General features: G+C 41.5%; 2 protein-coding genes and 1 long non-coding RNA gene across 21 annotated transcripts in view; 1 reads left to right on the forward strand and 2 right to left on the reverse strand.

The window, feature by feature from the left end:
• Positions 1-511: 511 nt before the first annotated feature.
• On the reverse strand, positions 512-18,904 carry Cisd1 (CDGSH iron sulfur domain 1). Of its 17 annotated transcripts, none has more exons than XM_070021087.1 (4): positions 17,606-17,786; positions 10,794-10,982; positions 9,671-9,876; positions 513-2,626 (listed from the first exon to the last, which is right to left on the reverse strand). In XM_070021087.1, exons 2-4 carry the CDS (start codon positions 10,831-10,833, stop codon positions 2,537-2,539), a joined length of 336 nt encoding a protein of 111 aa, XP_069877188.1. In that variant the 5' UTR covers positions 10,834-10,982; positions 17,606-17,786; the 3' UTR covers positions 513-2,536. The 17 variants fall into 17 exon arrangements, with proteins under 17 accessions (XP_069877190.1, XP_069877180.1, XP_069877194.1 ...); XM_070021080.1 differs by having other exon boundaries at positions 10,794-10,997; XM_070021086.1 differs by lacking the exon at positions 17,606-17,786 and adding an exon at positions 17,242-17,259 and having other exon boundaries at positions 10,794-10,997.
• Positions 18,905-19,530: 626 nt separating this feature from the next.
• Positions 19,531-27,468, forward strand: part of Ipmk (inositol polyphosphate multikinase) — a 39,147-nt gene continuing 31,209 nt past the window's right edge. For 2 of the 3 annotated variants that reach the window (XM_070021075.1, XM_070021077.1), the window contains exon 1: positions 19,531-19,798. In XM_070021075.1, coding sequence (XP_069877176.1) covers positions 19,609-19,798 — 190 coding nt within the window. In that variant the 5' untranslated portion in view covers positions 19,531-19,608. The remainder of the gene's footprint in view (positions 19,799-27,468) is intronic. The other variant, XM_070021076.1, reaches the window with a different exon arrangement.
• LOC138825772 (uncharacterized) lies at positions 20,142-23,986 on the reverse strand. Its single transcript, XR_011371513.1, has 2 exons — positions 22,982-23,986; positions 20,142-20,713 (listed from the first exon to the last, which is right to left on the reverse strand). It is a non-coding gene; the product is annotated as an uncharacterized lncRNA (long non-coding RNA).

A 27,468-nucleotide genomic window follows, 5' to 3' on the forward strand; every position in this document is an offset into this window, starting at 1 on the left:
AGTTCTTATCTGCCTACTTTCAGGAAAACAGGTGTGTGCAAATGCAGTTTCCCTTGGTAGAAACGAGAATTTTCTGTCTGGGCTGGCCTGCAACTGCAGTCCTCCCAACTGCAGCCTCTCGTGTACCTTTATGATGACAAGAGTCCCACTGTGTCCAGCCATGTGTCGAGGAGGGATCTCACAAAAATTTCTGCATGGATTGGGCTCAAACCGATTCTCCCATTCTCAGCCTCCAACTAGGATAAGTGTATGCCACAGCAGGCCTAGCTCCAGACTTCTCAAGCTCTCTAAAACATAGGGACTCTTCTGAGGAAAGGTAGATGCTCCACCCATCCTTTACAGATCTTCTTGAGTAATAATACATCATTTGGGATTTGGAAGGGATTTGGACCGGTATTGCCCTTACTTTGTTGCCATGATGGTAAAGTGGAAGAAAGTAAAACATTACACACACACACACACACAAAATCAAGAACTTTACAGGAAACTTCAATATGTTGTGCCAATACCGATATGAAAATTTTCACATAATCATAATCAATAAAATGGTATTAATAACAAACAAATCTCATGACCCAGAACCTTCATGCATCCAATTGTTTTGGATATTAAAATGTTCAAGGTCAATATTTCACGGTAAGGTCGCCATTTCTCTTTTACCATACACATACACACCCCTATACAATCCTGTACCTTTATAACACAGTTCTGAGAACCGTCCTAGGTCCATTTTCTTGCAATAAGAAAAGCATTATAGAATTTCAAATTTAAAATCCAGCTTACAGCAAGTGAAAATGCTATCTTTATCAGAAACTTTGAGTGTTAAATTTTACCTTAAAAAGCATGACATCTGCTGACCTATTTACTTACTTTAAAAAGTGGGGATATGTATGGGGGGAAAAAGTTACCCTAACACCCTGATAAAATCAAGGTTTGCATGATTTTTAGATTTTGTACTAAAAATATGCCCGATAGACACAGGATAGTTAAATTTAGTACAGTCAGGAACGGTGGCACATACTTGCAATTACTCGAGACTGAGGCAGGATGATTTTGAGTTTCTGAGCTGCATAGGAAGACCCTGTCTAAAACAAACAAAAGTCTTGTGCACAGAATTTTAGTACTAACTTTTGTGTACTCAAATGCATAAAACTGAACATTTAATAGCAAAAGTATAGGGTCAGCAGTATATTGCAGATAGTGGAGCACCTGCTAACAAGCCTGAGTTCAAACAGTCTCATTACAAAAAAAGATGCACACATCCACATCCACACATCACTGACTGGGGGAGACAGTTCAGTGATGATCTAGCATGTTCAAGGCCCTGGCCTCCATCCAGCACCAAAAAAACCTCCAACAAAAACACAACACAAAGAAACTATCAGTGATCATGGTTTAGGCACATTGGGGTCTGATGTCACTGATTCTTATGACTTTGAAGGAACTGGACTTAAGTACTTGAAATTTGTTTTCATTACTACTGAGAGTTAACTATTCCTGTCTTAACAACCTTTAGTGCTTCTAATTATTTTCAGTTTTCATTTTTTTAGAATCAGGCATGAATGTTTCTGGTTTGAGTCTTTGAAGAGTATTACATAAACATTCATGTTCAGATCTTTGCTTTTAAGAAAAAAGTTGTGTAATTCTTCTCTCCAAAATAGTTTCTTTGCTAGTATAAGCCACAGTTGATTATGTAGGGCAGAGAAATAAAAATTTCCCATGCCTTTGATCTAACCTTGTGACTGCTATTTCTATCATGAACCCAGAGACTTGAAGCTATATGCTCCAATTGAGAGCGTCAGTTCAAGTGCTTGCCATTCTTCAAGTGAGTATTCTGGAATGTTACATTTTAGGACATTCTTCATGACTATTTTGAATTTGTTATCACTATGAAGTTCATTTCCACCAGTGGTTTCTTTCAGGGATCAATTTAATTATCCATGAAGATGAACTCAAAGGAAGTTGCTGCCCCTTTATTAATGACCTGGACAACTTAAAATGTTCACAGTTCATTTTGTTTGAAAACACAAAAACCTATTTCCTTAGTGTCTTGCTAAGAAGAAAATCAAAGTCACAACTGGGTTTTCCTAGACTATTATGTATATATTAAACTAATGAAGCTGATCACACCCCCTTTTATTTTCTAGATAACTCAGTAATATGAAAAGGCAGTAATGTTCAGTTGAAACTTATAAGTAGAGTCCACATACACATGATTTTGAGAATAATTTAATTCATTAACTTCAAGATATAACTATACACTAAAGACCATTATTTCAAATTTAAACGGATCCTTACAAGACCAAAATAACCCACAGGCCATGAGGTTGGTTTATCCTTTTTCCTTTTTGTTTAAACAAATGTGCACCACAATTCTTCAACAATAAGGCAAATGCCATGAATGTGAAAGCTGAGGTTGGCAAAATTCCACATCTATAACGAGGGGAGGTGAATGAGAGAGAAGTGGTAATCAGTAATCATTCTAAACAATCAGTTAACATCATGACAGGTTGGTCTGCAGCTTCAAAACTGTCCATTAAGTTTCTTTCTTCTTAATGATCAGAGGTCCCACGTTGTCTCCAGTCTCTTCGTTGTGTTTTGTGTGGGCTCCATCACAGAATGGGAACTAGGAAGAGAAGGAGAGGATGTGAAATATAGAAACCCCAAATTAGTACTATGCTTGGCAGGGTGGAGTGTGATGCTTAGTTCGGATATATTCTAAATCACAATTCTCTTGGCAATCTTATGGAGGCTTTCTTAAAGAGCATGTGTAGTGTGTAGTGTGTGTGTGTGTGTGTGTGTGTGAAATCGACTCTGGATGGCATATAGATCATTACTTGAATCTTATACTGTATTTCATCATGGATGCAGTAACTTTTCTATGCATATTTGCTAAGTGAATTATATTCATGGCATACTTATAAAAACAAAAATATCCTTTATGGTGCTGGGGATTGAATTTAGGGCCTCATGTTTATGAAGCAAAACCATTCCTAGCAGTATTTTAATATTTTAAATTCAGTCATTTAAAATCAATTTGTGTATGGTCCGTATGTTCATTGTCTCAGCAGCCATCTTTTCCCCAAATTGTTTCACTTTTCCTATTTTACACATTCTTAATATCTCTGCTTCCGACAAGTATTCCAGCATTACCCTTTTCAATATTATTCTTTTTTCTTTTGTTTTGCAGGTACTGGGGCTTGGAGCTCTTCTTTGGGCTTTTTTTTTTTTTTTTTGCCAATGGTGGCACTCTATCACTAGATCTATGCCTTCATTCCAGCTTCTTTTTGTGCATTAGAGATAAGAATCTCTGCCCAGCCAGCCAGGTACAGTTGGCTCACACCTGTAATCCTAGCTACTCAGGAGGCTGAGATCTGAAGATCATGGTTTAAAGCCAGCCTGGGCAGGAAAGTCCGTGAGACTCTTACCTCCCATTAATCACCAGAAAACTGGATGTGGTGCTGTGGCTCAAGTGGTAGAGTGCTTGCCTTGAACTGAAGAGGCTCAGGGACAGTGCCCAGGCCCTGAGTTCAAGCCCTACCACCACCACCAAAAAAAAAAAATCTGCTCAGACTGGCTTCAAAGTTTGATCCTCAGATCTCAGCCTCCCAAGTGATCAGTGGTATTGGCTTCAGTATCACTCTTGGCGAATTTCTCTTCAAGAGATGTGATAATGTAAATGTGCACTTTCCATTCCTTTTCATAATTTCACATTTTAGGTAAAACTAGTATTTCAATGTCCACAGGAAAGGAAAAGGACAAAACTCAATTTCTAATTACTCCTTGAAGTGCTCCAAAGAAGCTGAATCCTGCGAGATATTGTGGGTTGTTTCATTCTATTTAGAAGTCAACATCTTGTAGCCCTTTTGAGTCATAGCACATATTTTTATTTTTAAGCAGCCAAGCTTTTATAAAAACCGTATTTTAACCCAAAATTGTTCAGGCTGACTAGACTCTGGACACTTACTTATGTCCATTACTGCAGTATTTTGTAGAGTATACTTTGCAATAAGATCTTGTTGCTCCACTAGTATGCAGAGGTGGTTGCATTTCAAATTGTCCCTTTATTTGTATGTTTATCAAAATAAATTTTTCTTACTGCAAGTGTTTAAAGGTTCTTTGCTATTATTGATTAATCTTCTGTACTGGGACAATTGTGTTCAAATGTCTCAGTATTTGAGAGGACAAGTTTTCCCTTGTCATTTTTTATTTCCTATGGTAATAACCAGGTACATTTTCATATTTGAACACTTTTGCTTTTAATATATCACTTGTTTAGGCATATCTTTTCTATTGTTAAGTAACAAGGGAATCCAGTGTTATAGACGATTCCTTGGGATTTTATAATTAGGAATGAAGATCCAATTAGCAGTAAATATTTGTTTCTATTTTTATGCTTTTTTCCCCATACTTATTTCTACTTAACATAAACCATGAGGACCAGTCTTTTTTAATTACTCTTGCACTTTGGAATGTTCCCACAACATGGAATCTGAGCTTCCCTCCTAAGACAAAGTACGCTGCAGGTCAAAGGAATTTGTTTGCAGGAGTAAAGTGACAGTCTTTCATTTAGTGGAGTAGGCACTTCTTTACTCAGTAAAGGGAGCAATTTTTGGATTATTGAAACTTGACTGCAATGGTGGATAACCTTAAATTATGCTATGTAAAAGCTTCTATCAGGAGATTAAAATACTGCTTGGCTGATATCAAATAAATTAGACCCTGTTGGAAAAAATAAGCAAAAACAAAAACAAAAAAAGAAACTACTGTCTCAAATAGTATTTTACCCCAAAGTCACTTTCATCATTTCCTCTCTATGGGTTCCTTTCATTCTTACTAAAATATGGACAGCCCTTTTGTGAAGCAGTATGAAACAGGCCAGTTTCTCAAACAGCAGAACACATAGTAAACCTAGGAGAGGAGAAATGTGTTACTGCTGGATACTTGTGGCTCACACCTGTCATCTTTTCTACTCAAGAGGCTGAGATCTGAGGATTGAGTATTCAAAGATAGCCAGGGCAGACAAGCCATCAACACTTTTATCCCCAATTAACCATCAAAAAGCCATAAAGGGAAGTATGACTCAAGTGGTAGAACATCAGCCTTGATCCAGAAAGCTAAATGAGAGTGCCTGGTCTTGAACTTAAGTCTCAGTACTTACTGGCACTCAAAAAAAAATAAGAAAAAAAAGATAGTTACTTCTCTACATTCCTGATGGATCTGACCCATTAGGTATCAGTGAATAAGCTTCATATCACATGTAACATAGTCGGATCGGAAAAAGGTAGTTTTATTGCTTTGTAAGTATGTTAATAATGTATGAACGAGGGAATAATTAAATGTTAATTCATTCTAGCCATTTAATAAAATGTATTAATTATTCATCTCCTGAACTTGACAGCCATGACAACCTTAAGAACCTTGGGAGTATGGGGAGTTTCCAAAAGTTCTCAAGAATACAGATGTAAAGTCATTATGTCGAAAACGAACTTTACAACTTTGGTGTGGGGGGGAGGGGGGGATTGGGTGGGTGGGCAGGGGGAGGATGGGAAGGGGAAACAAAGGAGGAGCCTACAATGCAAGATAATGTACTCATTATCTTGCCCATGTAATTGTAACCCCTCTGTACAGTATTTTCACAATAAAAAAAGAACATTCATCAATTTGAATAGTAGAGTAAATCCTAATAACAAGTGTTCAAGATTCAGTGAAAATTCATAATTCCTAGAAAACTGACAAAACTGCTAGACGCAATGAGGATTACTAAAGGCCATTAAGATCCTCCTGCCCTGCCCTTCCCAACAGATACTGAGAAAACTGGATATTGAGAAAACAGGGCTGACATTCCTCTTGAAGTGTTCCTACAGGAAATGACAGTCCCTAGTCTAACTGTCAGCAAACTAAACTGTAAAATGGAAAGAACAATCTTGGGATGTTTTGCTGAGTTATAACATTTAATAAGCATTCAAACCACCAGTTCATATTCACTTGTGACTCTAATCTGAGATATTTGTGGCCTTGGTGTAAGAAAGTAGACCCTTTCACCCTCTGGGAAAACAATCAAAGAGAACACTTGATCTCAAAGCTACCATTAAGAGCTTACTCACGCAGTTACATTATTTTCTTTATATTCACTATTTATATTTACTGAAATTCACTGACATACTCAGGCTTACAGCCTCTTTTGTTGACAGTCATACTATTACCCCACTTGGACATAGCTTCCATTTTAATTACTCTGTTGAAATGACACCCAACATCTTACAATCTATTTACCTGGTTGCCTTACCCAACCTGACATTTAGTACCAGTCTTTCAAAAGTTTCTTGCTTTCATTGGGAAAGGCATGTATGCTATCTTTAGTTTTATCCTAACTCTGGCCCATTTTATCTTCTAAAGTGACTCTTGTTGCTCTCTCCAAAATGCAGAAAATTGCCCAAGATTTCACCCTTAGCTCTTGATTTTTATCAAGAATCAGATGCATTCCTATACTTGACTCATCAGTTTTGTTGATCTCTATCTCTAACCCTGATGTCTCTACTTCACTCCCACATATCAGATCACCTGATAAATATTTCCATTCAAATGTTACTTCATATTCATTCCTTAATGTGTCCTGCAAAACTGTCTTTTCACTGAATTCTTTGTTTCTGTTAATGATATCACCTTCTTCTAATCCACAGGATTAGATGAGATTCTTTAGTGAGCTCCCAGTCTTCATAGAAAATCACTGCATTTGGCTGGTTCTTCCCTCTTCATTTTTTCCCCCCTTTTCATAGCTAGCACTCTGGTGTTAAGCATAATCACCTTAGGTCTGAAATTGCTTCAAGGACCTCTCCTCCAGCATGTCCACAGGCCTATGGTCATACTAGAACTTAAGATTCTCCTCAATTCACCTACTACTCAGTAGGAAGCAGAAGCTGGTACTAGGCCAATCCTCAATTCACTTACTCCTCAGAGGGAAGCAGAGGTTGGTGCTAGGCCAAGCCAAGATCTAAGACTTCAGCCTTCCTAACTTTCCTCATATGAGTTCTTTTGAGATACAGTCCCTAATACTTGCAGCTTATTCATAATTCATTAAGTCTTTCCAGGGGTACTTTGACTCTGAAATATTTTTTTTTTTTGTCAGTCATGGGGGCTGAACTCTGGACCTGGACACTGTCCCTCAGCATTTCAGCTCAAGGCTTGTACTCTACCACTTGACCCAAAGTGCCACTTCCGGCTTTTTTCTCTGCTTATGTGGTGCTGAGGAATCGAACCCAGGGCCTCACGCATGTGAGGCAAGCACTCTACCAGGCATCAAATACTTTCATTAAACTTTCCCAGAAAATGCTGGGTGCAAATGCTTCTGTTTATTTTTATTTAGTATTTTTAATCAGCTTACATTACATTCCACTGTTACATTTCCATGCATTTATAAATATTCCTAATAAATCTCATGTTACCTATTAAAGTACTTGCACATTTATAATACACATACCACCTATTTTACCATTTAACTTTTCTCACATAGTAAACAAATTATTTCAGATTACTGAAGACTAATTGCAACTCTGACAGAAATTTTACAATTTTTAGATGCAATACGCTGTATGTTTTAGAAAACCTCCAACAGGCAAACATGTCTAAAAAGGAGTCTAGCCTGTAAAGTATTATTGAGAGATTACTTTCTAATGACCCTTGAGTACGTGCAAGCAACCTTACATTCAAACGGTCCTCTTCTTGTGATATGTTTGTTAACTTTTCCTTTATATTCAATACATTCATTTGCCAAGCAAGTTCAGACACAAAATTAAAAGCTAAGCTCCATATTACTGTACTGTACCTCAATTTTACTTGGAGAAATGAGTTAGTGAAATACATGTTATAGTACTGGGTATAGAACTTCTTCTATATTTGTGATATGTGATTCAGAAAATGGTGTCGACTGTGGAAGCTGCTCCCAAATTAATATGCTCTCGGAATCTTTTTTTTCTTCAGAACCATGGCCTTGTGCATATGAGGCAAGTGTTTGTGTTCCATCATTCTTTTATTTTTTTCTTGAAAGCTAACAGAGGTAATATTTTGTGTGTACACTATATTTTTCACAATGTACCAGAAATACTGAAGCCAGTCAGTTCACAAATACTTTCAGGATGACCTTGAGAGAGAAATCTGAAGGTATCATAGGTGACCCTTCCACAAGGAAGTATGATAAAATATAACCCTCATTAAAAAAATTTTTTTTTTAAGAATCTTATGCTGTTAGATATTTAACTACAGGAACTTCAGCTGAAAGAAGCATAGGATATGCTTATATTTATATGTGTTTACCAATGAGAAACTTAACAGTAACTTTTTAACAGTTCCTTCTGAATTTCCAAAATCCAGACATTAAAACTTAAAAAGACTTTACTTCTTTTACTTCTTCATGTCTTCAGTCTATATACTCTCATTCTTCAGAAACTAAGATCCACTTGGAGGAGAAATCCTTATAGTAAGGAGATTTTCCTATTTTTGGCTCAGCACATGGTTATATGTACCTGAACTCAGTAAGGGTGAGATGTAATTTTACTGCATGATGGTTATACGTTTTAGTAAATCTATTTATTAAGAGTGTATGGAGCCAGGTGACGGTGGCTCATACCTGCAATCCTAGATACTCAGGAGGTTGAGATCTGAGGATCCTGGTTCAAAGCTACCCTGGATAAGAAAGCCCATGAGACTGTTATCTCCACTAAAACTACCAAAAAAGCTGGAAGCTCAACTAGTAGAGTGCTACCCTTGAGCAAAAGAAGCTCAGAGACCCTGAGTTCAAGCCCCAGAACCAGCAAACAACAACAACAAAAATATATAAGGGAAAAAAAAAAACAGGATCCATTAAAGTAAAAGAAAGCTGGCAACATTGGCTCAAGCCTGTAATCCTACCTACTTAAGAGGTAGAGATTGGTTTGATGTTATTAAAGACAGTGACATCAACCTGTCATCCCAGTAACAAAGAGAAGCAGAAATAGGAGGATTATAGTCCAGAGTTACCTAGGCATAAAGTGAAGCCCTTATCTTGAAAAGAACCAACAGTGGCTGGGAATGTGGCTTAGTGGTAATGTGAATGCCTAGCATGAATGAAGGCCTGGGTTTGATTCCTCAGTACCACATAAACAGGAAAAAAGGTGGAAGTGGCGTTGTGGCTCAAGTAGTAGAGTGCTAGCCTTAAGCAGAAAAAAATAAACAACTAACTATCAGAGTGACAGGGTATCAGAGGGAGAACACTTGTTTAACAAGAACAAGGTCCTCAGCCCAAACCACAGTACCACTAAAAAGGGTGGGGGGGGGGGGAAGGAAAGAGAGAAGGATGGAAGAAAGAGGGATGTTTCGTATTTTAATATCTGGTAATGACAGAATAGTTTAAAAAGAAATACTCAAGCTAGGTACTAATGGCTCATGCCTGTAATCCTATCTACTTAGGAGGATGAGATTTGGACTTGAAATCTAGATTATGATTTGAAGCCAGACAGCTGGGTAAGAAAAGTATGTGAAACTCCATCTCAGTTAACCAGCAAAATGCTAAACTGAAGTCATGGGATGGTATAGCACCTGCCAGCAGGAGAAGAAACCAAAAGGCCCTGAGTTTAAACCCCAGTAAAAAATGATACATTAGAAATAGTATAGTGTGAAGGATTGTTTTCCTCACCTTTTTGGATCTCCAACAACGGCAGTACACAGCTTTATCTCCCAAATCTTCCATGTCAAAAGCATGTACTATCTTGGGGTTGTCTTTCTGGATGTGAAGGTTTACCATGGCTTTACTGCGGTGATCTTTAACATAGAATCTTTTGTAAGCTAGGTAACCAAGGGCTGCTGTCCCGGCAGCAACTGTAACTGCTGCAATCCATTCCACTAGAGCAGGGAAAAAGAGAGGAACAGTTACAAAAACCAAAATTTGCACTCACAGTTTAACATGAATGTTCACGAAGTGTGGCTTTTGAGTGCTAAGCAGCCTAATGCATCAAGACTTTTATGTTAACAACATGAACAGAACATACTGGTACAATGGCCTTTGAAGACTTTTCCCAGCCTATGCTAAGGTAGCTGTGAATTTTCTATTAAGTAATAACAACTCAATTAAAAGATGAAAAGATTACTTTCCTGTCTCTCAGATAGAAGAAAGACAAGGCTTAATCTTTTTTGAAGTGTTCATATATTTTAAGTAACTAGGAGCCTGTAGGTATCTATTACTTAAAAGAAAAAAAAAAAAACGCTAAGAAATAGATTACAAACATGATTTAAAAAGATTCCAAATCATTACATGAACCAAATGCCTTAGGAGAGTTCATTTGAACTATAGGTGGTTCTTTAGACTTCAAAATGACTTACCAAAATTCAACTGCAGCTAGGGTATAAAAGCATAACTACAGAATATTTGAAAACAAAACAAAACCAAAAAGAACTACGAAACAAAACCACTCTTAAGACTAAGCATTACAAGGAGATACTTTGCAGGATTCTGTATTTCAGAGTCATCTGAAAGTCAGTTTTTAAACAATTTCCAAAGTGCTCATTAAAACAAAATTTGAATATACTAATTTCAAAATTACAACTGTATTCTCATGTGATAAATCCTAAATTTCTACTATCCATACAAATGTTTGTAGAGAATTTAGATAGTCACCTACTATGAGCTTAAACTGAACTTCTTTGAGTTCAATGATGTTACCCTACTAATAATAATATAATTTTTTTTTTGACTAACAGGCCATTTATTTATTCCTTTTTTGTCCAAAGACTCCTTAGAAACCCAGGTGCTTAACAACTACCCCAGGTCCAGGCAATGATGGAGAGATGCCAGTGGTGCATATCCTGGTTAGCCTCAGAGGAGAGTTGTCTATTCCCAGCATGGAGGGGACCGCATGGAGAAGTTGAACGGGGGTCAGGATAAGCACGCTGGACTGCTTCCCAGCACTTCCTGAGTCAGATCTTCGCAGTGTTTGAAATAAGTTCCCAGACTATCAAATAAAGCCCTAGAGAGATAAGTACAAAAACACATTCCAAGGCCAAACAAAAACATGTCAGAGCAATTAACCCTATGGCTTATTTTTCTATGGAGTCAAATTCCTAATTTCGTTAATGTGATCTATTGCCACACTGGACAATGCCTTACATAAACCTGGAGCTCAACAAATCTCTACGAGAAAGCAACCACCATTCTCACACTTGATTCCTAGCTGCAACCCCTTGGTCTTCTGATTTAATGGTTTAACTTTTATCACATTATTCTAATTGGTACATCCCATTAATTCTAATTTCAACTATAGTCACATTTTTCCTTACAAATTTAATTATTTACCTTTGTACATTTCCATCCCTCTTTGCTATAACCCTCTAAACTAAACATTAATGAATCTTGACCTTCCAGGTACTGCATGAGAAAACAAGTTAAGGCATCTGACATCTTCAACTGTGGTCTCACCAAACAGGGATTTTCTATAGATTTCTTTTTCCTGAATTTTAATGCTACCATCCTATGACAATTTTGAGCAGGGCTGAACCTTGAGGTTGATTTTGTTTGTTGCTGGTACTGGGGTAGGGGGGGTGGGGTGGCTAAGTGGGGGGGGGACTTGACTTCAGGGACTGGGTACTGTCCCTGAGCAAATTTTTTGCTCAAGGCTGGTACTCTACCACTTGAGCCACAGCTTCACTTTCAGCTTTTTGGAAGTTTCACAGACTTTTCTGCCTGGGCTGGCTCAAACCATGATCTTTTGATCTCAGCATCTTGAATAGCTAGAATTACAGGTGTGAGCCATGGGCACATAGTATTAATCTTTTTGATGCTTTTACTTACCATAGGACTTTACTGAGAAAATATTCCCAACATAAAGAGCTATAGCAGGGGCTGGGAATATGGCTTAGTGGTAGAGTGCTTGACTAGCATGCATGAATGAAGCCCTGGGTTCGATTCCTTGGTACCACATAAACAAAGAACAAGTACAAACAAGAACAGTAATTTGTCAATGATTAAAAAATAGTAAAGAGGTACAGCAATGGACTTTTTAGCTAATGGAAAAAATCCCTAATCTGAATAGCTAATATACATAAAAAATGAACTAGGCCAGGCATGATGGCCTGTAATCCTAGCACACAAGAAGTGAGACAGGAGGATTGAGTTCAAGGCTAGTCTGGCAACATTTTGAGACTATGTCTTAAAAAGCTGTCTGGCTTTTTTTCCTTCAAGCAAGCAAGCAAACAAAGACCCTAAATGGACTAAAATATTACACTACTGAATAGTACATGCTCAGTAATATTTGCTAAATGTTGTCTTTAGCACAAATTTGAAAGGGAACAATATTCCCCCTACCCCCCCAAAATAAAATAACACGTGTTATTGGTCTTAGTCAAACCCCCAAACCAGGTATTCTTTAATATATTTAATAGTGCCTACATACTGCAAAAAGTCATCAGGCATAAGGAACTACAACTGACTAGTACTTATCTGTTTCATGATATAAAAAGAATCCTATAGGGCCTTCTCTCCATCCCTCTTCCCCCTCAACCCTCCCCCCCTTTCTTTTGGCTGTACTTAGGTTTGAACTCAGGCCTTAGTGCTTACTCCTCCAGACCTTTTGCTCATGTTAATTTGAGAGAGGGTCTTAGTTTTTGCCTGAAATGGCTAGGACCTACATCATTACACTTCCTGCTGCAGCGAAATGATATTACCAACATAAAGCATACATGACATTAAAGACAAACTTTTTTTTTTTTGGTCAGTTATTTGTCTTGAACTCTGGGTCTGGGTGCTATCCCCGAGCGCTTCAGCTCAAGGTTAGTGCTCTACCACGTGAGCCACAGCACCACTTCCCGGTTTCTGGTGGTTAATTAGAGATAAGAGTCTCAAGGACAGATTCCTGCCTGGGCTGGCTTTGAACCGTGATCTTCAGATCTCAGCCTCCTGAGTAGCTAGAATTACAGGCTTGAGCCACTAGTGCCTGGCTTAAAGACAAACTTTTACCTCACTTGGATAGAGTTTTTGATGGTGAAAGAAAGGACAGAATAGTGGAAAAGAACTAACACCATAGGTATCATTAAACAAAATGGCCCTGACTGTAAAAATTACTCAAGTGGCTACTCCATGGAGAATCAAAACATGCACTCTGTGCCCTTGCCCCCCCCTCCCCGGAAGGCTCACTTATAACGCTGAGTATATGTATCCAACATGGGCAGAAACATATGCTTGCATTTGCTCCAAATGAGTCTTTTAGAATCATAGAGGCAGATGAAGTCTTAAGAATTTCCAGTTCTTTTTCCTTCCCAAATTCCAATTCTCTAATCTCATTAGGGACAAATGCTAAGAGTTCCCAGAAGAAAGAAAAATGTTGCTATTTTATCATTTCACCACTGTGGCTTGAATCAGCTTTTCTAGCCAAAAGCTGTAACTCCAGGGAAAAGAAGGAAAAGGAAACTATACAGACAAAAATGCTGACAGATTAAAAAAAAAAATCAACAGTTAGGATGGGAAAAGGACTCCAAATCCAACAGAAGGAATTATACAACCTAAATAACTGTAGTCCTTGACAGGTGTAAGTCTAATAAGGAGATTCATAATCTCAGGCAAGAGGGTACTTTACTAAGAACCACTTTTTTTTTTTTTTTAAGGATTCTTTAGCTGGTACCTTTTAGACACTGGGTCAGGACTAGGCATCCCCTAAAATCATAAGCAATATTTCTGCTTCTTCTGGTTTATCTTTGCCTTCCTTTTATGTAGACATTTCTCACAGTACAGTTGTGTTATAGTTAGATCAAGCTCCACCTTGCCCCACCTTGCTCAATAAAGCTGTTACACAAACACCATTAAAGAAAGAGAAATATTAAGAGAAAGTTATATCCTAGGTACCTCCTCTCCTGTTTTACTCTTCCCCTTGGCCTACTTTGGTATAACCTTTGGTTTCTCTCTTAAAATTATTCAAAGATGGAGAAAACATGGACTTGGCCCAAGCTCTATCCCCTTATTCTTGAGGCCTCAAATTTTCTTTACAGTGATGATTATTTTGCTTTCATGTAGAAATCTCACCCTTCTTCTTTTCCTTAGGCCTGTTTTCTGACCCAAACTGCCCTTACCTACCCACTGTCAACTGTCACGGAATCAGATTGTTCCTCTTCCACCAGGTGGGGGGAGGGGAGCTGTGTTGAAACCCATCCCAGCCTGAGATTTTCTAAGACTGGTAGCTGTGCCTGGCAATGGCACACGGGTGACCATTCAACATTAAAAGAAATAGTGGCTGACTAATTCAATTTCCAATTCTGCACACTCCACCAATGCCTTGCTCTTATACCAAACAACCGGTCATTGCCTTCTTACTATTGTATCAAAGAGTAGCTTCCATCCTGAAATTAAATGAACAAACCCAACTCAAAAAACAATAGTATGGATCATCTCCAGTATGCAAAAAGAATGTGAAATGGTTCATTAACTGCTATCCCCTTTCCAACAAGCATCAACTGCTAGCCAGCCTTGTTTCTATAGCTCCAAATCCCAGTCCCCTTATAATTTATACCTTGTTCACAACCTACAAGAGTGAACTTTTTCCAATATGATCCTCCCATTCCTTTTGAGAAAAAAAGCTAATCCTTGAAATGAATCAACCAATTGACTGAATCAATATGGTAAAGTTAAATAAATTAGAAAATTATAATCAGCTTTAATACACAAGGACATAAAAGTCAGAAAGTAAGAATTGGGGCTGGGAGGGTAGCTTAGTGATAGAGTGCTAGCATGAATGAAACCTGGGTTCAATTCCTTAGTAACATATAAACAGAAAAAGTCAGAAGTGGTGCTGCAGCTCAAGTGGTAGAATGCTAGCCTTGAGAACAGAAGCTCAGAGATAGTGACCAGGTCTTTAGTTCAAGTCCCAGGACTGGCCAAAAAAAAAAAAAAAAAAAAAAAAAAAAGTAAGAAATTACAATATTTAAAAAAATTATTTGAAGGAAAGGCAAGTTAAGGAAGTTGATTTTTTAAAATATTTGGTCTCATTGACTTTTTTTAAAGTGATGGTGAACTGAGAGTAACTTTTCTGAGAATTTTGTTTTGTTTTGTTTTTGCCAGTCCTGGGGCTTGAACTCAGAGCCTGGGCACGACGTCCTTGAACTTCTTTTGCTCAAGGCTAGCACTCACTTGAGCCACAGTGTCATTGGCAGCTTTTTCTGTTCATGTGGTACTGAGGAATCAAACCCAGGGCTTCATGCATGCTAAGCCACATTCCCAGCCCCAAGGAGTTAGTCTTAAAAATAATAATTACCAGTGGCAACAGTCTAAGGGAAGAAAATGACATCTGAAAGACCTGGATAGAAGATGGTCCCAGATAGTCTCTTCTTTGCATATAGAAGGAAAGGGTTAAGGATGACAGCATAGTCAGTGAGTTTTAGAGGTACTAAGGAGCAGGACAAGTTCAGAAAGCCCATCTATTGGACACAAAGAAGAATCACAAGAGACTGGGGAAGAGGGCAGTGAAGGCCACTTAGTGCTAGAAACCATAATGAATTAATGGTCTCATCTATCAAATATGTGTTCAGCACCATGACACTGCCTTGCATCTTTGACAGAATTTCAATTCTAATTACTTATTCTCATTGCATCTCCTTAACTCCAGTTCTGGCCTGATCCCTGTTCTTTTTATGTATAATCCAGTCATTATTTTTTCCTGAATATTAAAAAATTCTGCATGCATATATAGTTATTAATTTTTAACATATATAGTCCTTACAGTAAGGTCTTTATCATTATGAATCCATTGAATTAAGAAGAGACAAAATCATAACTAAATTCCAGTTAGAGCTATTTTTCACAATAATACATTACAAGGTAAACTGACATCTTGTGTCCCTACTTTCTCTGCCACTGAACTGGAGGAGGAAGTTTTTGGTAGAAGACATTTATAAAGGCCTATGGGACTCTCCCTTCCAATGCCTTTATGCTTTTTAGTGAAATAAAAAGTAGTTACTCCATATAACTTCAAGTGTAATCACTTGTTTACCAAGTGATTTCTTATCCCCTGGACAATGGTAAACTAATAGTCACTATTAAACTTGCATTATGGTAATTCTTAAATCCTTGTCTTAACTGCAGGAAAGATTAGCTTACAGATACTTACAGGAATTAGAAAGGTTCACTTATTTCCTATATCATTAGCATACTACCTAAACAAGAGTTCAGCGTTCACTTACACAAAATGTCCTCATAGCTTAAGCAAAAACATTTTGGCCCATAATACAAACAGACAGTCTTGCCATAAACTAAAATGGCATGCTGTACAAGTCACACAGTATTTTATTTTACCCAGTAAAAGAATATTCCTAAGAAAGTGGCATTTGCTACGTGCCTTACTCCCAACATTTGGAAGGATGAGGCAGAATGATTTCTAGTTCAAGGCTAGCCTGGCCTACACAGCAAGACCCTATCTGAAACAAATAGCAACATTTGAAAAGAAAACCACAAAAATCCTTTCCTACTTTAAACACATGAAGATACCAGTAAAGGAGCCTCAGGATGAGGACAATTTGAAATAACGTTTGCAATTGGTCACATTTTAAAAAAAAATCACCAATAACTTAGGAATGTTATTACTTCTCCACTTGCCCAGAAAATTTTGGTAGGCCTCTCCAGTTGACGGGCTGTTATCTTGATATTACAAAATCAGGGCTTATTAGTGGAGACTTTTTATAGAACCTGGCACTGTGGATGATCACACCTGCCCTGAATCAATCAAGGAAGCCAATTCGAATAAACTTCTGCACAATCTCTTTACCTTTCTCAACTTCAGTTACGGTTAGCCAAGCCTTGGGGGGGGGGGGGGACTGGCAGTTCATATCCGGTCAGAGAAATGACATATACCACAGGGCTGTGGACAATACACCGGTCACCATATCCTCCAAACATGTGATCGAGTTCAACTCCACGCTACCCAGAGTTCACACATCCTCGGAATTGAAGTGTACCTTCTGTAAGGTGTTATTTTCTGAAACGTTAGGCACTTGCATAACGGAAAGGAAACTGAAGGATCAACGAACTTGTTGGGGTTTGTTTTGTTTTAATCCCTTTTCTTGGATTACCACCAAAAGGGGTATAACAACAAGTGGGGGAAACCGAGTATCTCTTAAAAACAGCACAAAACCACCATAACCTCCCCTGCACAACTCTGATATGATTAGTCATCCGCTGGGAGGGAGGGGGGCACGTTTGTCCCCGGTCCTCCCCCACCTCTCCGGCCTTGAGACCTAAGAGCGCAGAGCCGTGTTGGGGAGATCAGAGACGAGAGCTCGGCAGCATCAGTAGATTTAGGGTTTGGCTAGATGGGCGGGGAAGGCGGGGGACGTGGCCCAGAGCCAGACCGACGGCAGCACGGCCCTCGGACACCGGTGCCCGGTGACCTCATCACCCTTTCCCCGCGCCGCCGCCGCCGCCCGCAGCCGGGCCCGAGCGCTCGTCCTTCTGCACCTCAAGGTTACGCGACCCGCAGGCGCGGAGGCAGCGCCAACCACCGTCCGAGGCTGCGGGCGCTGCAACCGGTGCGCAGGCCGCTACTCCCCGGTCCCCGCCACCGCCTCCCCCACCCGCCGCGGGCCCTCTCCTCCCCCTCACCTCGCAGGCCGGAATCGGAAATCAGACCCATGGCGCCGGGGCTTGCAAGGCGTTCGCGCAGGACGCCGCGCACTAAGCGGGCTCGTGAGGACCGCGGGAGTCAAGGTACCAGCCGCGTCCGCGGGCGCCGACTCCGGGGGGCCACCGCGCAGGCGCCGTGGCGGGCTGCAAACACGTGTGTGAAGTGGGCCGGGTGGCTGCTTACAGAGCATGCGTGGAGCTGAGAACAACCCGCTCCTTCCCCGCCCCGCCCCCCCGCCCCCGCCCTCGCAAGGAAGTCTGTGATCTGGAGTTTTGACAGCCGCTGGATCTGGGAAGGGGAGTGAGAGCGGCCAGCGACGGAGTCTGCGCGACTCCGAGGAGGCGGAGCCCGGGAAGTAAGGAATCCAGGCCGGATTTTACGTTTCCTCCCAGGTGCGTGGCTTTCGGATGATGGCGGACTGGTGGCCTGGGAGGATTTAGTCCATTTAGGGTGGGTGAATCTAAACGTTTTTTTACCTAAGATTTTCATGCCCACTTCCGGTGTTAATTTTACCTGTCAGGCCCAGGATCCGTCTTCGTAGAAGATGCTGACAGTCACACAAGATGCGCAAAGCCCTATTCTAGGATCTGTGGGGGTTCCCTGGGTGCTTCCATCCCCCCCCCTCGTAAAAACGTGTATTCATTTACTTTATTATTATAGAAGTGACATACCGAGAGTTTGCGATCACAAGACCCAGGTAATGAGTGCATTCCTTTTTGTAGAAGGTCTTCGATGCCCTCATTCTTCCATCCCTTTCTGACTTTGACCTAATTAGTCATCTACTCCGAGCCCTGGGACTTGCGCTATCCAGATGGGGGGGGGGGAGGAGAGGAAGGGAGAGAGAAGGAGGAGGGGGGGGGAAGAAGAAGGAGAGATCCAATTTGTCCATCTTCCCCAAATGTACGTTCTTTATAAAAGAGGGTTGAGAGGGAGGGGAAAGCAAACAGTCCTCTGAACAAAACATCGTACACACACGTCTGAAATACCCCTGGGATGGTCCCTGTCTTTGAGCAACCCGAAATGAATGTCAGTCACCACTGTTTTTAACTACGGGCGGGTTGGCAGCAGCCGTGGGGACGGGCGTTAGCTGGAAGGGTCTTTGAAGGTGCGTCTTCCCATCGGCTTCCTTCCCCGGCATTATTGGTGTTGTTTTAACCTCGGCGGCTTTCCTGTCGGAGTCGGGGGACTTGCCTGCAGATGAGCGTCGGCCGTCCGAGCCACCCCGGCCCGGCCTCCGCCGGTCAACGCCCCCACTACCTGGCCGCTCCCAGCACCTGGGAGCCCCGAGGGCTTCAGGGTCGCCCCAAAGGCGCTCAGCGGGTTTCTACACTGGAAGCAGGCGCGACCTCTTCAGGGACAGCGTGACCCCTCACGTGACCCCCGCTTCCCCCCTCCCCTGTCCCCCTCCCCACGGCGCCGGGGTCGCGGCCCGCTGGTCCCTCAGGCGCGCGCGCGCGCGCCTCGCCGCGAGGGTCCCGTCGGCGGCGTCTGGGCATGCTCAGTGCGGCGGCGGCGGCGGCGGCGGGTCGCGCAGTCGGAAGCTGGCGGCGGCGGCGGTGCGGGCGGCGTTGACGCGCGCGCGCGGCGGCGGCGGGGACTGGAGGACGGCGGGAGGGGGCGGGGGCGCGGGACCGGGGGGTGGGGCCGCCGTCGCCGTCAGGGCCCCGGGGAACGTGGGGCGCCGCGGCGGCCGCTGTGCTCGGCGGGTTCAGTCTCCTGGCCGGCCCGGGCGGCAGCCGGGGGAGCGGGAACTCGGCGGCGGGCGCGCTCCGCCGGGAGTGGGGCCGAGCCGCGCCCGCGCCTCCGCGGCGGCATGGGCCCCTTCCCCGGGCCTCAGCGGGCACCAGCCGCGGGAGCCCCCAGGCCTCCTCGCGGCCGAGCCTGAGCGACCCCCGGCGTCGGCGGCACCCCTGCCCTCCGCCCCGACCTCACCCCCGCCCCGCTTGCTCCCGAAGCCGACGCCGCTGGTGTGTTCTCCGTTATGGCAACGGAGCCGCCATCCCCGCTTCGGCTCGAGGCGCCCGGCCCGCACGAAACGCGGACCCCGCCGGCCAACGATGCCGCCCCCGAAGGCACCCCGCCGCCGGCGGCCGGCCGGCTGCGTTTCCTCAACGGCTGCGTGCCCCTCTCGCATCAGGTGGCCGGGCACATGTACGGGAAGGACAAAGTGGGTAAGTGAGCGGGGCCGCGGGGCTCCCCGCTCCCCTTCCGCCTCCGCGAGCCCCCCCCCCCGACCCTGCAGTCCGCACGGTGCGCGTCCGGGCTCGGCCGCCCCGACACTCCCTCTCCTCCCCAAGCCTAGCCACGGGGTGTCCGGGGGGCCTCCGAAAGTGGGGCCGCCTCCAGGGTGTGGGGCGTCGGGCTTGCGGAAGGTGTGGTGGCGGGAGAGTCGTGCCTGGCCTCCCCAGGGAGTGTGTGTGTGTGTGTGTGCGCGCGTGTGCATGTGCGTGTGCAGATAGGAGACCGTGTCGTTCGTAAAAATTAAACAACAAAAAAGGAACTTGGTTTCTACTGGACGGGGAAGTAGGTTCTGTTTATTATAGGCGACCAGCGATTGCAAAAGCAAAGGAATGAAATGCAGCTGATGCCGATCTCGTTCTCTCGGTTGGGTGCAGCTGCGTAGCTGTTAGGGGAAGAAAAAGAAAACGAGCCCCAAAACGGAATCGGCCTGGAGGTGGGGGAGAGACTGTCCTCCGGACTTACCCGGGTCTGTCCTTGCCCCTTGAGGAGGCTTTTCCTATCTCCTTTATTTCTCGGGGAGGCGTGTTTCCAGTAGCAGAACCTTGGGTCCTTGGTAGGAAATACTCCCTGCTGGTGTACTAGAATAGTACACATATAAAGAGCATTCCCCTCCACCCCCCCGTTTTTTGGCTTGTTTGTTTACCATTATTGTTCTTGCTGTTGGAACATTTTTTTTTTCTTGTTTACCTTGGTTGATGGTGGTGGGTTTTCGAGGCAGCCCTGTAGCCTAGGCTGGTCTCTCTTATTTGTAATCCTCTTGCTTCAGCTTGCAGAAAGCTGGGATTACAGGGGTGAGCGACCACACCCGGTTTCTTCTTCATCCTCATGAGACAATTTCCTGGCCTCTGTAATACATTTTGTTGGTTCACAATTTTACAGCATTCTACTATGTCAGTTTTGAGAATTGTCATTAGGAACTGGCTTACTCATAGTGGTTCTCTGGGCCATGACTATCTGGACAATCTGATGGATGATCTTAGAGAAGTGTAGATCTTTGACCCAGAACAACCATAGAGACAGTATGTTTATTACTGATGAAAATCATCTAGTAGACTAGTAGTACTGAAATTTTTAGACAGGCAACTAAATCTAAAAGTATACTATGCTAGAATCTGAACCGAAGGGATTTTCCTCTGAGTACTGTTTTTTTCCACCGTGTGTTGTGCTTGCAATAAGTGCACAGGCTGGGACTTAGATTCAGGAAATGTTGAAAGAATGTAAATGAAGAGTCTTTTTAATACAGGAGTTAGGAAACAGCACACTCAAGGTTCTTAGCACAGACATTTCCTTCTATGTGTCATGTACCTGGGAATGATCATCTTGAGAGTGCTCATGGGGTTAACTGTTAATAGAAGCATTTTTATTGATGTTCTTTCACAAATGGTCATGATAATGTTCCTGATGAGATTCCAGAAGAGTTGAGTGTCCCACTAAGGTTCCTAGAGACAGACCAATGTGCCAAGGGGAATAAACTAAAAATCACCACAAAAATAATCTCCATGATGATTCTCACATAAGAGTATAACCAGTGCTTATGAAGAGTACATGAGTTGGCTATGGGGAGTGCACATCTATGATCCTAGCACTCTGGAGGATGAGACAGAAGAAGATAAATTCCGAGCCAGCTTGGGTTATGTAGGGTATCAATAATAAGACAACAATAATAAAGTATGTAAGTGATCTTATTCAGTTATCTCTAATAAATTAGAAGTATACTCTGAATGTGACTTCAAACAGTGGCACAAAGTTAATTTGTCTCCAGAATTGCCAAATTAAAGGAATAGTTTAGATTTCAGTATTCCTCATTAAATATAAAATGAACGTCAATTTTGTAATGTTCTTTTGACTAAGGATGGTATTTACATCACAGGACTTTAAACATACTATGAACAAGCTAATAAGTATTTGTTGATTTTAATTCTTACATGCTTACACAATTATACATATATCACTAGGACCGTAAAAGGAAGATGGTAATCTTTCCTATTCATAATATAGGTAGCAAGATGGTCACTAAATTCAAAATTAATAATTTACTTTATCATCATAAGTCACTTGTAGATTATTTGGATCGTACTTTGGCCTGTTAATTTCAGTGATTCTCAGGAAGCTTTGTTAAGTAATTTGAGTTTTATATTTCAAGATTAATCTTTAAAAGGAGTTATTGGATTTGTTAGTTTAAAAATAAAAATCATGGGACTTGACAGAACAAAGGTACTTAAAAGAAGCATACATGTATCTAAATAACAAGAATATGCCTTTAAAAATAGTATCAGTTATATTTTGTTTTCTTCAGTGAAATAATATTGCATCAACACACACATTTACCTATATAGTATCTATTTATTTGTTTGTATTAGAGGTTCAGTTTAGGGCCTCCTACTTGCCAAGCAGGTACTTTACTACTGGAGCCAATATCTGGTACACTTAAGCCTTAATTTTAAGAATTTAGAGTTTCCGGGCTGGGAAGGTAGCTCAGTGGTAAGAGTGCTTGCCTTGGATGTATGAGGCCCTGGGTTCGATTCCTCAGCACCACATAGCAGAAAAAGCTGGAAGTGGTGCTGTGGCTTAAGTGGTAGAGCACTAGCCTTGAGCTGAAGAGCTGAGGGACAGTGCCCAGGCCCAGAGTTCAGGCCCCATGACCAACAACAACAAAAAAGAATTTACAGAGTTTCCAGTTTTTTTTTAAACTGTAAAAATGGTTAATAAACTTTTAGGGAAAAAAATCCTTTTAAGATCAAATACTGGTACCAATTTTCTGTGCATCCTTAGGCTTAGCTTAGTTGTGATTTTTTAATATCATTAAATATATGAGCAACTTTCTCCCTCCAATTTATATCATGTAGTAAAATGAGTACATTGGAAAGGGTTAAAAAATATACTTAATGCACCTAAAGTTAGGAACCATCATAGCACTGTTAACTTGGTGATTGGGTGGCAACCTGGGACCGCAGCTTGTTGCCATTGCCCAACAGGAACATAGTATGCAGAGTCCTAGAAAGCTCAAAATTCAGAAGCTGAAGTACTTTTCTACTGAATGTCTATTGCTTTTACACCAATGCTGAATTGTTGTTAAATAGAACCATTCTAAAATTGACTCTGTCTGTACTTACCTTCGGGGGGAGGACAATTCTGTGGTTCCAACTGAAGTCCTCAAGCTTGTTAGGTTGGCTCTCTGCTTCTGAGCCACACTTTTAGTCCTGTTTTTTTGCTGATTATTTTTAAGATAGGGTCTCACTTCCTACCCAGGTGGGCAGCGATCCATTTTATATTAGTCTTCCTGCGTTGTTAGGATAACAGCCATGCACCACTGCATCCAGCTTTGCATTGAGAAGCTGTCTCATTAACTTTTCTACTCAGGCTGACCTCAAACTGCAATCCTCCTAATCTCAATTTTCCAAGTAATTGGAATTACAGACTTGATCCACTGGTACTGGGCTTTTTACTTTGCTCCTGTTGAAATTCGTGTTGTCAGGTGCTGGTAGTTTATGCCTATAATCCTAAATAGTCTGGAAACTGAGATCTGAGGACCATGGTTCAAAGCCAGCTGGGGCAGGAAAGTTGGTGAGACTTTTATCTACAGATAATCATCAAAAAGCTGGAGTTGCTCATGTGCTAGAGCTTTAGCCTTGAGCAAAAAAGCAAAGAGATAGTGCCTAGGTCCTGAGTTCAAGCCCCAGGATTGGCACAAAGTACAAAGCATTGGCCTTGTACAAAGTGAATGATCAAAATTTGCTGAACTCTTCCTCCAGTAGTAGATTTTTCTATTTTCTGCATTTTTGTTGTTACATAATCCTATTAAATATTCTTGACCACTAGTATACTTTGTACATTGTTCAACTGTTTCTATAGAAAAGTTTCACAACAGGCTCTCTCTCTCTGTTCTTTTCTAGCTCTCTATCCTTCTCTCTGTTCTTTTCTAGCTCTTTATCCCTCTTGCTGTTCTTTTGTAGATCTCTCTCTCTCTCTGTCTCTCTCTGTGTCTCTCTCTCTGTCTCTCTCTCTCTCTCTCTCTCTCTCTCTCTCTTCCTTTCTGCTCTCTCTATTTTTTTTTCCAGCCCCTCAATACTCATGAGACTTCTCCAGACTTCATCTAAAGACTCACACCAACAAGGGACACCTGCTGCTCACTGCCTTCTCTGGGAGGTGACCAAATTCCAGCCTTTTATCCCTATTGTCGACGCCCCTTGTCAGCAGGAAGTAGCTAGAGAGAATCCTCGCCCTATTTCATGATTATTAAAAGGCTGGAATGTAAGGTCTGCTCCTGGATGGCTAGTAGACTCCACCCTCCTCGCAGCAAAGTCTCCACCCAGTACCTTCGTTACCTAGGCAACTGGGACACCTGGAAGAGGTCACATCTGAATTTGATGTGGCCACACCTTTCTCCACCCCATACCCTAGATTAGGGATAGCCCAGGCTGACTCTCTCTCTCTCTCTCTCTCTCTCTCTCTCTCTCTCTCTCTCTCTCTCTCTCTCTCTCTCTCTCTCTCTCTCTCTCTCTCTCTCTCTCTCTCTCCCCCTCTCCCTCTCTCCCTCTCTCCCTCTCTCCCTCTCTCCCTCTCTCCCTCTCTCCCTCTCTCCCTCTCTCCCTCTCTCCTCTCTGTTCTTTTCTAGCTCTCTATCCCTCTTGCTGTTCTTTTCTGGCTCTCTCTCTCTCTCTCTCTCTCTCTCTCTCTCTCTCTCTCTCTCTCTCTCTCTCTCTCTCTCTCTCTCTCTCTCTCTCTCTCTCTGCTCTTTTCTAGCTCTTTCCTCTCTTTCCCAGCTCTCTCTCATTCCCAAGCCTTTCCCAGCCACGTGGAGTGCCATCCTTGCCTGGTCCCAGCAGGTCTACTGAATAAACCTACCCTTATCTGAAAAAAAAAGTTTCACAACAGTTAATAGTTATTTCAACTTTCCAAAAAATTAGCATAAATCCTTTTGTTGTATTAATAGTTGATACACATTTAATTTCTTCTAAAATAAGTTTCAAATTGGAATTTATAACTGGTTTCAATTTAGTATATAGAAATGACATAGTTACAAGAATTTAAACTTACAGTATTGTGCCAGGTGCTGGTGGCTCAAACCTGTAATGCTAGCTGCTCAGGAGGCTGAGATCTGAGGGTCGTGGTTCAAAGCCAGCCCCGGCAGGAAAGTCTGTGAAACTCTTTATCTCCAATAAAGCACTAGAAAACCGGAAGTGGGGCTGTGGCTCAAGCGGTAGAGCACTCACCTGGAGCTGAATGAAGAGTACAGGGACAGCATCCAAGCCCAAAGTTCAAGCCCCACGACATACCAAAAAGCAAAACAAATAAAAAACTTCCAGTGTTGTAGTGGGGAAGTCCCAGAACTAGTTTGGCTTGTTGACCTAATCTTATTGAAATTAACTGGTATAAGATAATGTAAGTTTAAAGAAAAGTTACAAGAACAGTATAAAGAATTTACTTGGAAACTTTGTTTTATAGTCTCTCTCCCTATAAACATTGTTTCTTCTGAACTATTTGTTAATTCATTGCAGATATCATGCCAGTTTGCACAGCAGTATTTCCTAAGAACAGTAATATTATCTTCTGTAACCACAGGGTGTTTATTAAATATGGAAACTTCCAGCAGTGGTTGGAAGTTCATACTATGGTTGATATTCTTATTTTGTCAACTATCTTACAAATGTCTTTTATTCTGTTTTGTTTTTTTCTCAGTACAGGGTCCTGTTTTAGTATCTTTTGCTATTATGCTTTTACTATTTCTTTTATTCTTCTTTAATTTGTGACATACCCATAACTTTCCTTTTTTATGATACTGTCATTTTGAAGAAAGCAATCTAGGTATTGTGTGAAATGTTCCTCAATTTGAATATCTGATAGATATGTATGATGAGATTCGGTGATGCATTTCTGGTTGGAAATTTATATGGGTTCTTTTTACTATCTCACAGCTAGAGACCACGGTGTTTACCTGACATTATTAGTGGTTAACTTTGATCATCTGGCTTCTTCAGTTTATATTAATGCTATTTCCTCTGCAACTCATGAGCCGCTGTGAGGGGATCACTTAGCGCTCTGGATCCTCACTCTTCAGAGTTGCCATCTGTTTATGTCTTTTCTCTGAAGCAGTCTTTTCCAATAGTTACAAAATTGTGGTTTTTTTTTTTTTCCAATTCTATTATTCCCTCCAGCAATCAGCATCACTGTGAGCATTCTACTCCTATGCATGTGTATCTTTATGGTTGGCAAGTTGATTCTTGTTTGCTGTTCAAATTGTCCTGAATTTGGTTATTGGGAACCGTTCTGTCACAAATTTTGACCTTCTATCAGTTATTTTAGATTTGTACCTTCTCTTCCTACCTCTAGAATTAGCCAAGGATTCCTGATACTTTCTAATAGGAAATGGTATTTAGGAGTTTTTCCCTTCCTTTCCCCTTTTATACTGTAATTGAACCAAGAGCCTTGTGAATACTGGACCAGTAAGTGGTCTGCTACCAAGCCACATACCTAGCCCAAAACTAAGGTCTGGGTGCTACAGTGGTCATAGCTACTGGCATTTCATTGCTTCCAGGACCTTTCAATGGATGCAATTAAGACAGATGTATAAATGTTTTAGAAATCACATCTAAGCCCTTTCTTTCCTTCATTTTATTTTTTTCCTTCAGCAGTGAGAACCATGATTTCCAGTGTTCAGTGCATTTATTCTTTTGCTCAGTCCTATCATTTTTCAGAATTCTGTGCCCATGTTTCTACAGAAAACAAACCTAATTAAATAATTCAAGATTTTATTTATTTTTTTTTTGTCGTTGTGGGGCTTGAACTCAGGGCTTGGGTGCCGTCCCAGAGCTTTTTTTCCACTCAAGGCCAGCATTCATTCCACCACTTTGAGCCATAGCTCCACTTCCAATTTTCTGATGGTTATTTACAAACATTCCTAACTGAGCTGTCTTCCAACCAGGATCCTCAGCGCTTAGCCTCCTGAGTAGCTAGGATTACATTATTACTGTGATTTTTTTTTTTTTTTTTTTGTCGGTCGTAGGGCTTGAACTCTGGGCCTGGGCGCTGTCCCTCAGCTCTTCAGCTCAAGGCGAGCGCTCTACCACTTGAGCTACAGCGCCACTTCCCTAGGATTACATTATGAGCCACTAGTGCTGGGCCTTGAAATTTCTTTATACAAAGGTATGTTGTAGGAAATTATTTGGAAGTGCTTTTGGATTAGTTTTTTTAAAAAAAAAAGTCATAAATATTTGGAAGTTCTTTTGGATTAGGTTTTTTTAAAGTGTTACTTCTTTCTCCCTCACTTTATAGTAATGTTATTTGAAATACAGAGTTGGGCTCATTTGTTATGTTTAAGTTCAGTTCCCTCCTGTTTTTGTTTGTATATTTGAATATTCATAATGAATATGCTTCCAAAAATCAAACTTTTCAGAAAAATATAATCAGAAATGTCACTCCCTTACCATCCTACTTCACTCTTCACATTTGTTATGGGCACCATTTCATTGTTTCCTAATTCATCTTTTCTACATTTCTTACAAGTCAGTCTATATAAAAATTTTAGTTCTCCTTTCTCACACAAAAATCATTATGTTGTAGGTACTGTTGCATTTTGCTTTTAAAAGTTGACAATATAACC

This window comes from Dipodomys merriami, unplaced genomic scaffold, assembly GCF_024711535.1.
Source record: "Dipodomys merriami isolate MVZ:Mamm:240054 unplaced genomic scaffold, mDipMer1.0.p SCAF_14, whole genome shotgun sequence".
Lineage (NCBI taxonomy): Eukaryota > Metazoa > Chordata > Mammalia > Rodentia > Heteromyidae > Dipodomys > Dipodomys merriami.